Raw genomic sequence first — 13037 nt, forward strand, 5'->3', positions numbered from 1 at the left:
CTTCTCCGCCACCTTTTTGCTTCTCACAACCTCTTTAAACACTCGCCTCGTAAGACGCTGGCACGAAAAAAATGAACCAACAATTTCCGATCGTATTATACGTTCGACCGTATGCGCCGTCCATTTTTTCTTCTTATTATTTTCTCCCTCACTATTCCTTATTGCGTTATTCAAGAGGAAGCAGCCGGTATTACATAAAGGTGTATAGATATATGTATACGTGTAGATATACGCTTGTCGGGAGATAGAGCTTCGCCGGCTATACACGCGGAGGATGATATTCGAGGGGGGTTGCGCTTTCCCCTTCGCAACTATTATCGTCATCGCGGTAACGGAATTCTTTGCGTATTCGAATGATATAATTGCGGCAAATCTTAATTGTTTCCCTTCATCCGCGTAATTGTTACACGTAACGAATAAATGAACAAACAATTGATGCGGTTGTCGTCGCCGTTTGCGGGATTATCTCGTTATCTTGCGTACAAATTTAGCCTCGAAAATTTATTTTCCACAATTATAATCGTCGCTTATTTTATTAGTGTAATGGTTTATTACGCGCTGAATTTATATTCTCCTATGTATTCATTTTAATGAATAAAGTATACGTGAAACGGACATTTAATATTTATTACAATCATTTATCCCGCGGTTATATCGTCGACGTGATGATATACGTATGCATAAATTGGATGGATACCGCAAATTAATATGACAAATTACGAATTAATGTGCTAAGCGATTTTTGTTACAACCACCGGATATCGCGTTCGTGGATTTTGATATAAATACATATAAAATATTGAACTAAGTTGTGAGCACGAAGAATACTTTTCTTTTCGTTTTTCGTTAAACTTTTTAATTGTTCTTTTTTCTTGGCGGGGGGGGGGGGGCTTTTTTTTTTTTACTCTTCCCTTATATTTCTCGTAAACAATGCGAAAACTGTTCTCGGGGTAAATATATATGTAAGTTCTGCGGTGTTTAATTAAGTTTGAATTAGCAATTAGCGCAGCAATCAAACGCGCCGTTTCCCGATCTATATATATACATATATATCGCTATACGGAGTATCGGGGGGGTGGTGGCGGTTGTACGTAGGGAAACGAACCGGAGACCGTCCCTTTGGGAGAAGTAAACGCGAACGCGGGAACAAGAATTTATTTACTATCCCATCGAAAGTTTGTTTGCTTAATCTATTACCTATACCTGTTATCACCTGTGTATAAAATCGATGCGATACACACGTATACAACCGAGCACACCGTATAATAGATTCATTTAATCGAACTCACGCGAAACAATAACCAACAGTTTTCAAACATCGCGTTCTTTCACACAATAATCCGTCAACGTATTATACGAAGAGGGAAAAAATTTTCTACTATTTCTCTTCTATTTTTATTCGCGGTTTTAGTCAAAGTTGTGAACGGCGGCATAGCTCTACCCGTCCTGCGGAAGTGGGGAAAGAAAGAGCGACGTTGAAGGAGCGTGAAAAGAACGGATGTAAAATACCGACTTTTAGAAACAATTCGCTCGTATCGCTCGGCGCGTTTTGAGCTTTTAAGCTCCCGCGCCGCCTCACACCAGGCTGCCGATTCTGTAAGCCGATGCCTTCTGGTGATGTTGCTGCTGCTGTTGCTCCTCCAAATCAACAGGTCTATTCATACGCGTATGGTATAGTTATTCCCTACAACGGCGTGTTCTACATGCGCACGTATAAAATCCGGTGTACGGCGTGTGCGTGTGTAACGCGCGTGGAATATGGAGGTACACGCACGACGCGCCCTAGTGCACCCCCTCCCTCCCCCCACGAGTTTATTAACAGTAATTTTTTTGCTCTTCAATTATTTTTTTTTAACGTGACGTGATTTTTTTTTTTTCTTTGTCCATCAATCCTACAGGAACGAGAGGAATAAAGTTGATATTCTGTTCACCGCATAGACGTTACGCGATTGCTAGGGTGTATATTTGTTGATTACATACCAACAGAGTTGTGCGGCGAACGGTGTACATTCGATTAAATGTGAATAATATGTTGGCCTGTGTTTATCCCGCTGAAAATTTCAAGTCGAAAGCTAAACTGGTGCAGAGTACGGTGAAACAAGTTGTACAAGAGAAACATCAGCATCATGGAAAATCGAGAAAAAAAGCTAAAAGTAATTCGACCAAGGACAATAACCGAGGAACGGAATCTATCACGAAAACGATTTCGAAAAATCAGGTATACCTTGTCACGCCCTTTATTTTTTTTTTTCTTCATTCGAATATTCGTAAACTTGACGCACGTGCCCCTCCCGATAGTGTGCAGGTGGAAACACGCGCTCGTCAGGATTTCAGTATAGAATGATTTATTTTACGTCCGTCTGCCGACGCTGCAGGGGTTGGGAATTAGAAATTCATAGCCATCCAGAAATGTTGGTTTACATATTAACCGAGTGAATATCATTTGTACGTAGCTCGGCTGTATAACCTACGTGTATTTCACGTGTCACCACGGAGGAACGGTACATCGGCAGCTGCCGTTCCATAGGAGGATCCCGAGAAGCGAAACCGCGTCTCCGCACCTGGTTTTGAGATAATTTAGTCATTTCGAAATTTCCCCATAGACAAATTTTGGGACCTTTCCCTCCGAATTAATGAAGCTCAAGCCTCCACCCCCGACTGGCTACGCCGTGTCCTTGTACCAGCCCGAACGTACACGATGTACGCGAAACTTAAGTTTTACACCGCGCAAGTTACAAGCGCATTCGTTCCCGACGCTGATTCGAATCACGTGTCAGCCGAGGATATCGAGGCTGATTAATTTTTCTCCCATCGGAATCACTGTACGAATTTCGACGTCCGGTCGGACGTCGTTTAAAATGAACTTCCGGCTACCGGCTACCTGCGTCGATCCGCGGCTATGCGAAAATTCGCCCTGTACAGATGGGGGAACTTAGGTGTACCACCGTGTATATTTAAGTAGCCCACGGGCCACCCTGACGTTATAATACGAGTATGACTACATAATTTTAACCCGCCCGCGCCCCGCGCGTTATTTAACTCGGCTTTCTACCGCCCTTTATATCCGCGTATATATCTCAACTTAGTGCCCTTACATCCACCTATATATAACCCACTTTTATAACGTAGGATACCAACTGTAATTTTAAAATAATTACCCAGCTGTCAGCGTCCGCGCCACCCTCCTGATTTCAACGGTGCCAAAAACTCCGAGTAATGTTTTCTAATTTCAACTCGCTAAGCGTACGCGGGTACGCGGCTACACGTGATAGGGTTATCGCCTAATTTTTTTCTAAATATACACTACGCAGACCACCTATTAAATTCATCTCACCAATTACATGTACACGTACTGGGTGGGCCGGAATTGAGATAAAAATTTTCTTATCAAATCGCTCGCTCGCTCGACGGTGAGAAATAGTTTTTTACATTCGTTGCAGTTAATCTTTTCGTTAATTCTTTCGTCTCTTCTCGTCGAAGCACTCCGATGCGTCGCGGCGATGAAGTGGGGAAAAAAAAAGTTTCGTCCCTTCTCGTATCCCGTTTGTATAAAAAATGGCGCCGGGCGAAGTTAGGGGGGCGGATCGAGGCGCGGATAAACCGCGAGTATATATGCTCCGTTTAATAGTTACACACAGCTATACGTACGCGTATACCTATATAGGTGAAAGCGTCTTAGATCCCAAATCTCTGAATAGCGGCGAGCGCTCGAATTCTCCCCTAACAGCGATCTCCTCGTTCGCTCGCTTCAACTTCCACTGTGGAACTTGCGACGGGGGTTTCTATCGAAGGGTGATTTATCTCCACTAAAAATTGATAGTATACAACCTGTACACCTAATCTAATCCGATTATCGCGCCCTCATATCGATCGATTCATCAGGTACGTCCCACCGCTTCTGCTACCGAAGGCTAAAGGGTTATTAATGTGCAGTATAAGATATTTTCTCAAGTGTGAATTAATTATCGCCGAAGTAAATGGCTGGCTATAATAGACGTGCCGTAAACCTATCCTCGAACAAAACGGGGAGCGGAAGCTGGCGGAAAAAAAAAAACAACAAAAAAAAATTGAAGAAACCGTACATCCTTACGCCCTTAATTAATTCCTCAGTGACGCATATTGGAATTTGCGTGCACGCGTCGCGTGTGCATCGGCCGCGATAATTCCCAAGAGTTTTGTTTGTCGAAATTTCAAATCCCAATTTATTGTTTTTCAGTTACCAGTGGGAGGCAGCGGGGCTGTGCTGGTGCTCAGCGAACTGGAGAACATGGCGGCCAGGCAACAGAGGGAGATCGCCCAGCAAAAGCGACTCTTGGAGCAGAGGGAAGCTCGCCTAGCCGTGCTCCGGGGCGCCCAGGTTAGAATCGTCACCAAAATTATCCATCCTTCGAGTCTACGATAGTCCCGAGCTCGTGTTTTTCAGTTCCCTTCGTCACTGCGCCAAAAATTCAAAATCGCGTCGTCGGAGTCGAACGGACCTCACCGGCAGCGAAAGACCCGCCTCTCTTACTTTTTCTCTTTTACCTTTCTCTACGCTCGCTCGTTTCTTTTTTTAGACGAAATGGAGGATCGTTATTAATTCTCATGAATTATGGAATGTATGGTAATATTCATATCATTTATCCCCGGCCGACGAAACTTGCGCGTATCCCGTTCGACCGAAATTAGGGATATTCTCGAACGCCTGCACCGCGGACGCGATGTAAGATCTCGCGTGCGCGGACGCCGCGATCTCATGTGTATGTATTATTCGTTTCAACGATTCCGTCGATTTTTAACGTATTGTATACATTAGTTCTCGATGTGCGAGGAAATTACGTTCGTACAACTTTTGTTATCTGCGGTATATCGTTGTTATTATTATTATTATTATTATCGTCACAATTACTTTTCCTCCACCTCTTTTTTATCTCACGAGTGTACGTACGCTCGCGGTTTTACGGACCCTGGGGTGCCGCAACCGAATCACCGAGAACCAGAAACAAATTATTACGTACATATGTACACGCGTGTATACGCATACGGTATAGGGTAACACCAGATTATAACATCATACATTCGTAATGATTCGTATATACGAACGTAAAAGCGAATTTTTGAGTGTATGTACTATACGTATAATCAAACGTTCACATTATTATACACCGAATTAATGAACGATTATTGCTTTTCTTTAATTTCATTATAATTCCGATTTTTCATTCAATTACGCATATATATATATCTATGTATATTGGATATAATTTGTCGCGCGCGCAACGGGTGTCGAGGGGGGATATTAAAAGGTCGGCGTTTTTAATGACGCGGAAACAAAGGAGGAAAAAGAGAGGAGGATGAAAGAAGAAGAAGAAGGAAAAGGAAAAAAATGGTACGGTTCCGCGGAGATAACGACAATCGAACTATACGTATACTGGAACAAATAGATGGGGTAGTACGGCTGTTGTACCTACTATATGTTACATATGTAGGCGTATGTACGTACATACCCACACCCATACACGCGTGTAGTAAAAGGGTGGGGGCGGAATCGTGCGGTTCCAGCTGACGATCTGCACCGCGTAGCAGCTTTCGCAAAATCTTCTTCTCCGATGAGGTAAAGCCCATATTGAAAAAAGACTTTGTTACAGACTCGAATGCGCTCTACTCGCTCACGGGGATTCTCGATTTCTGGGTATAACGTTTTATATCAGCTATATTGGAGTTCGAAAGGCTTAGAACCGCAAGGACAATAACGTATTGGAGATTATCGAAACCTTCCCCTTATTCCGTCTACTTTCGTACAGGTCGACGTGCACTACGCACGTGCATCTGTACAGATTTATTCCTCCTCTCCTCTCCTCTCCTTTTTTTTTTTTTCTTTTATTCACGTGTACCGCGTGTGCGTGTGGTTGGGTGAAAGGAAAGGGGGGTAGTAGGGGGGGTGGGGGTTGGTGGTAGACAGGTAGATATATTCGCGGATTGATTTCTTGAGCGAGAGAGAAGGAGATGACGAGGAAGAGAGAAAGGAGGAATTGAAGAGGAAAGTAAAGAGGAAGAGGAAGAGTAAAAGGAAAATGAAAAGGAACGAGACAGGAGGGGGGGGGAGAGAACAGATTGCGACCAGGGACGGAGGAATTATTGTCGTATAATTCGTGAAACGTGCAGTAGGAGAGAAGACGAGATAAGACCGGGGGTACGGCGAAAAAGGGGAAGAATTAAATACGCGCAGTGCCACTATACCCGATGTAATAGAGCGAAGGAAAACGAGCGAGTCGACGACGCGACGCGAAGAAGGGAAAAACGGAAAGGGGTGACGATTACGACCAGTCGTCTACCCATATTGTACCTCCTCCTTATACCCACGTCCCGCCACGCATCTTCCAATCTCACTGTAATACATTTCCCACCACCACCCCTCCCCCCCACCGGTTCTTTCTTACCCCCACGTCGCGTCGCTCGTGTCGTAGGTACATACATATCAAATTAAAGCCCAGCGAATTCGGTTGTACCACCCGCGCATACGTCGGCCGTACCTCTACTCCCCATTGAACGCGAACGAAATTGAAAAGCTGTACAACAATCGATTGAAATTTTCGAATTCAATCAGAGCGGCTGACGTGTTTTTGACGATTTTTTAAACCACGCCGCACCGACCACGCGCGGTCGAGTCATTTCGCTCGATTCGCGTAGACCGCGTGGTATCGGTCGGAAATTTTCTCTCTTCCATTTTGAACTCCGATCAAAGAGGAAATATTTTTCAAAAATAATTACGCGTTGCAATCTTCGCGTTCCGCGCGCGGAGCGTACAACGTTGGAAATATGAAGTAGAGAGAGAGGGGCGTTTGGAGGCGCGAGCGAGACTCTACCTCCCTTTCAATAGATTTCTAAGGAGAGCCGGTACAGGTATAGCGAATAATAGCCTAATCTTCGCTATTAGGTTCCTATCTCTTGCAGCGTGTAGCTTATACACCCGGGTCATATTCAACGCTGCACAAAATCTCCGTTCGTTCCTGCGGCTGAGAATTATTTTCTATACCCGTGTATATTCGCGTATCGTATCCTCGGGGAAAGATAATTCCCCCCGTACACGTTACCGATATTGTAATACGCACGCTACCTCCGGCGAGACTTCGAGCTCGAATTTTGATTGAAAATTTTCATTACCTCAGCGGCGGACTTATTTGTTTATTTTCGTTCAGTCTCTAAGCGGTGGCACGACGACGAATGGGGGAAAAAAAACGTGATAAAAAAGCGAATTGACGTTCGGGGATGAAAAGGAGATGAAAAGAAAATCGTTATGCACGTGTATATATATACGTATACCTGTAGACTTATTCGTGTTTTACTTGATTTCGATCTTCTTTTTTGAAAATCTATTAAGTCTGACTCGCGGTTCAGGGAGCACCGCGTAATTTGTTGATACTGTAAATAAGACGATTGAAAACGATGTTTTTTCAGGAGCCAGCACAGCAAGACAGACTCGCGAGATTGAGGCACCGACTGGACCAACAGCAGAGCAAACTGAACCGCTTGAGGCTACTCAGATCGCAGACGGATCAGTCGAGGGCGAATAACGCGACTCTCAGTAAGTTGTTTTTCACACTTGTTTGAACTTTGTCTTTGGAAGAATAAAGAGACACTCGACAACCGTTCGAGAAATCCTGTATAAGCGTGTCTAAATTTAAAGGAGGAACAAAGATTCCATTTTTCGAATTGCGATTTCTTCTAATCTCTCCTCTTCTACCCCCGCACTCGAGCGCGTTTGAATTTTCATGTAACGTGAAATTTTTTTTTTCATCAATTCGAAATAATTGCACAGCTACTCGAATCGGGGTGAATTATTCTCGTCCCATCGGTTTCGTATTGCGAGCGATTTTTTCACCTCATTCTCGATAGAATTTATGAAAAAAATTCTTCTCGAAACCCTTGGAGAAAAAATTAATGGGCCCCACGATGTACGTATATTATATATACACCTATGTATAGACGAGGATGTAATTTTTCTTTCTAATCTCGACTCGTGATCAGCTTCTCGGCAGCTGTAATGATACCATAGATATATTGAACTATATCAATGTCAGTGGAATACATACATAATAAATATCTGATACGAATCCCCGCCTTTTACGTAACCGCGGGGAAGTGGCATATGTAGTCAAAAGTCTTTTTGAAATCTAATTTCTTTGAAAAACTTGTTACAAGTTTTCTCCTCACTTAGAAATCATTATTTCCCAATTGATTTTCAATTAATTCTTCTTTCCTCGGCATCTTCGGATTTCGATTTTGGTTTTTTTTTTTTCTACATTTCTTCTGTACTCGAAAATCTTTCCAACGTGACATCCTTAGCATTTTCAAAATATTCCGTGCTCCTGATACAATATTACCCACTTTTCCGAAGCAAAACTTATTTTTTGTTTTATATTTTCTTCTCCATCAAAAGTCCTCATTTTACTGTAAACTTCTCATCTTGAACTGTATCGTCACCGTCTACATAAGGATGAATTTGAAGATTGGATCTTGTAGATCGCTCGTGCGGTTGATCGACAATTTCTCAGAGGTCGATGAAGGGTCTGTTTTACCACGAAACGCAGAGGGCGCTCTGGGCTGGCACTCTTATTTTGCGACTTAATACCCTATGACTCTGACTTTTCGCAACTTGTCCGATCTAGTTCAATATATCTATGATAATACCTATGTTCATGTACATGCGTCACGCGTACTCATGTACAAACCAGGTACATGTATTTTATATTATATATACCTAATATAAGCGGTACGGATACCCGTTGGGGATGGATGAGGTGGTGAATTTTTTTTTCAAACTCTTTTTTCCCCCACATTTTTTACCTCGTATCTAGTTAAAAATATACGTATAACGGTACAGGACCACCTAAGTAATACAGGGAGTGTAAGGAGAAGAAAAATTTCACCCAATTTCCAATAAATGATTTTACATATATCCATGTACGTTAACGCGCAAAATCGCGAGAAATAATTCACACCGGCTCGGCCGATTGACGAATTGCATAAAGAGTAAAACGCTCGTTTTTCTTCGTCCTCTTCCTTTTCATCTCGTATTCGGACCTCTTTTCCTCCTGCTTATTTCTCGGCCTTCTTTTTCTCTGGATTTTTCCTCCTCCTAGCACCTTTTTATACGCTACCCGCGCTGCAGGCTATAAAATACCACCGGGCTACAAGAAATGTTTACCGTGGTCGTCGGTTAGCGCAGCGGACGGAAGCCATTTATTTGGCAAGGGTAGCTTATATTTGCTAATTGCGGCCAATGAAAAAACTCGTATAGGTCTATATTCTTTATATACCTATACATATACGTGTATGTACATATCCTATGTGTACACATATGTACAGTTACGTATGTACAATATTTTCGGACACGTCCAGTCGCTACGCAAAAAGTGTCACATGTGATTTCCGGGTCTTTGAAGCTTTTTTATTCACTGCAAATTTATCCAATTTCGAAACGGAACACCCCGTATATTTTGGAAGTGTACCATCCGTGTAGGTAATATATGCATTTTACGTTACATCCTATACATTTATTTGGGTGTTAGCGAAGGGGTTAAAAAATCTCGAGCATTTCATTAGCTGGAGTCGTATGTACCTGTGAGGTATTACACATATTTGTACATATACGTACGTGCAAGTGTATCTACCTATGTATGGCGTTTGTACCTTCGTACGTACTGACGTGCCTATGTAGAGCCCTTCTCACTCCCTCTCCCTCTCTCTCTCTCCTTCTCTTTCTCTCGCTAATTTTCTCTTTCCCTTTGCATAAGCGTATATCTCGTCTTTCTGTGTTTAGTTAGTTATGCACCGCACAACCCCCGAAGCTCTTTCCACTTTCAGCAGATCCGCAGCTGCAACGACTGACGTGATAATATTACATACTTCACACGGTTAGGTACACGAAAATGTAGGTACATACGTATACCTTACACGTATATATGTATTATATAATTTACGAAAAACCTTTCTGCATATTGCAAAGCAACCAATCTCTTCATCCTACAACATCGGCCGACCTACCGAAAGATTGCGGAGGGATGGATAATCTTTATTCCGGACAGAGTAATGAATGAAAATTTTTTGGCGAGGTAATAATGATGATCTCTCTCTGTATGATATTTGCGGATTCATAATTCAATAGATTTTGTCAAGAGGACAGAAAATATTGCACGTATGATCCGTTGGACTTCATTCATTGTCAGTTTTTGGAGCAGAAAAATCGAGTTATCTCGGTGGTAAAAATTCGTAGCCCAATTTTACCGACAGATTCGTGTTCCTGGGGCCGAAATACGCTAGAAAAATCCCATACAATTGAATTTGAAAAATAAAAATTTTTGGCCCAAAAATCGAAAAAATCCAAAGGGGTACCCCTTGGAAAATTTTCGATTTTGGGTCGAAAAAAAATATTTTATTTTATATGCTATTCTTATGTATTCCGAGCTCAGGAATACGAATCTGAAAGTTAAATTGGTCTATCTATAAAATTGATCGAGTTATCGCCAATTTTTCACTTTTTGGAGCAGAAAAATCGAGATATCTCGAAGGGAAAAAATCGTAGCTCAATTTACTCAACGGATTCGTGTTCCTGGGGTCAAAATACATAAGAAAAGTGACATACGATCGATTTTAAAAAATAAAAATTTTTGGTCAAAATTTGAAAAAATCCAAAGGGGTACCCCTTGGAAAATTTTCGATTTTGGGTCGAAAAAAAATATTTCATTTTATATGCTATTCTGATGTATTTTGTGCCCAGGAATACGAATCTGAAAGTTAAATTGATCTATCTATAAAATTGATCGAGTTATCGTCAATTTTTCGATCCAAAAAGTGAAAAATCGAGGATATCTTGATGGGAAAAATTCGTAGCTCAATTTGGTCGACGGATTCGTATTTCTGGGGTCAAATTACGTTAGAAAAACGTCAGAGTATAGATTTTTCCAATACTTCATTTTTTACCCAAAAATCGACACTTTTCTCCATCGAGGTTTATGTGGTATCCTACAGGAACATATGTAAAAACTTATATAATCCCTTACGGGTGCAGTAGCATGTATTGTTTCATTTTACTTCATCCCATTTTATTTTCATTTTATATTTTCTCGTTCTTTTTCTTCCTTGCACAAACTCTCTTCCGCTTTTCTGATCCACCTGCGTCTTATACTGCAGACATACCATTTTTGTCTCCTCGCGAGTTCTCGTGTAGATACATAATGTACGTCTATACATATATGTGTGTATGCTCATGTATATAAAGTCCAAAAAACTGTACCAAGTTTAGATCAACTTTAGTTTTCCCACTTGAATTTGCTCTGAAAGTCAAATACGGGTAGATTGCGACTACGATTTGAAAATTTTAAAGTATAATCTAGTCGCCAAATCTACCACATCTAATACATAAACATATGTACGATAGCATACGTAAATACTCAAATGTAAACACATGCATATATGTATTACATACACTTTAATCCGTCAACCATATGCACATCCCACATGGTTACCTATTTTTTTTTTTTTTTTTTACAAATGATTTCTGTCCTTTCAATCTTTCAGACCCGAGTCATCCGATATCCTGGAATATCCTGAAATTTAAATTTACTCGTCATATTTTCTGAGTAAAATAAAACCAGTATACATTTTTCTTTCCCATCAAAAATGTTGAATACGCGATGAACGTACATATTACTTTTTTTTGTTAATGAAAATTGAAGAAATAAAAATTTTCAATTACTTACGCGATATCCAGGTTTCATACAGCTCTTCACCTGGAATCTTGACTTTATTACATTTTCGTTTTTATTTTGACTTCTCCTCATATTTTTTCAGGTAAATTCCTTCACCACGTTATATTTCTTCTTCTTCTTCTTCTTCTTCTTCTTTATAAATTTTTTTTTCTCCTCTTGTTTGTTACATCTTTTTCTCTTCTGCTGTGTTTTTTCTTGTCGCTTCGAAGCGACGACGAACGTCGGTATGTACCTATGCAAATTCGAGGGCGGGGGGGGTAAAGAAAGAGAAATAAGATGGAGAAAAGGGTGAAGCAGGTTGAAACGGTGATGAATCGAAAAGTGGTGAAAATTCCAAGTAATGAACGTTTGTATTCGTGTAAGGTTACGAACGGGGGATACGTACATGTAAGTATACCTACCCATGTAAAAGTGAAGGTATCGCGAGGTATACATATATAGGTGCATGTGGATAGAAGTTCGTATACCGTATGTATCTTATGTGACTGAAGCGCATGTTTGCTTTCATCTTCGCGGGTTCTGCATAGCTGAGTACTTTTTACTTCTCGCATCTCGCGGGAAAGGAGAAATAAGGCACATCCTCTTTAAAGGCGTCTCTTATTCCGTCGAGGCCATTTAAAGACCTTTAGGGATTTTGTCACCTTTCCTCCTTCTCCGTCTTCTTCTTCTTCTTCTTCTTCTTCTTCTTATCCCGCTTCTCCTCCCCATTCTCCACCGCCTCACTATTTCCCGGTTCTATTTCCCACGGAAATGAAGTTTTATAACCCGGAGAATCTGTACCCTCGTTAACCGTGCGCCTATATACGTGTATAGTATAGCCTAAATATACGAGTAATATATTTATTCATATATTACCTGCGTTTACGTACACACGGGTGCTTCACCTACGTACCTATGTATCTACTTTTTAAGGATACCCTCTACGTATATACTCAAATACATACGTAGAGCCAATCGATCACTGTAAACGCGAACGCAGTATCCTCAGGTAATTGGGCTGTAACGTGGATATCGTAAATAAATTTTTTCTTTCTACCTTCTTGCCTTCTTTTTGTCATCTCCCGCGTATACCTTTATACTTTTTGCGTTTCAAGCGCACCGGTTCGAATTGAAATAAAGAAATAAAATAAAAAAAAAAAATAAATAAAAAAATCATCTCTTTCAAGTACGTATAAGTAATTGGAAGTGGCGACAATTATAAGCGTACTTTAACCTTTTTGTTTTGTCTCTAATAAGCAACGATGTGAAAGAAATGGAAGGAAAAAAAAAAAAATTCTTTCATCTTTC

General features: G+C 41.1%; 1 protein-coding gene across 4 annotated transcripts in view; it reads left to right on the top strand.

Annotated features, from left to right (window-relative positions):
- LOC105688907 (putative uncharacterized protein DDB_G0271606) overlaps positions 1-13037 on the top strand; it is a 64695-nt gene that overhangs the window by 38748 nt on the left and 12910 nt on the right. For 3 of the 4 annotated variants that reach the window (XM_048655736.1, XM_012405569.3, XM_012405554.3), the window contains 2 exons: positions 4217-4357; positions 7438-7564. In XM_048655736.1, coding sequence (XP_048511693.1) covers positions 4217-4357; positions 7438-7564 — 268 coding nt within the window. Of the gene's footprint in view, positions 1-1898; positions 2219-4216; positions 4358-7437; positions 7565-13037 lie in introns of all 4 variants that reach the window. The other variant, XM_048655721.1, reaches the window with a different exon arrangement.

This window comes from Athalia rosae, chromosome 1 (assembly GCF_917208135.1).
Source record: "Athalia rosae chromosome 1, iyAthRosa1.1, whole genome shotgun sequence".
In the NCBI taxonomy this organism is placed as follows: Eukaryota; Metazoa; Arthropoda; class Insecta; order Hymenoptera; family Athaliidae; genus Athalia; species Athalia rosae.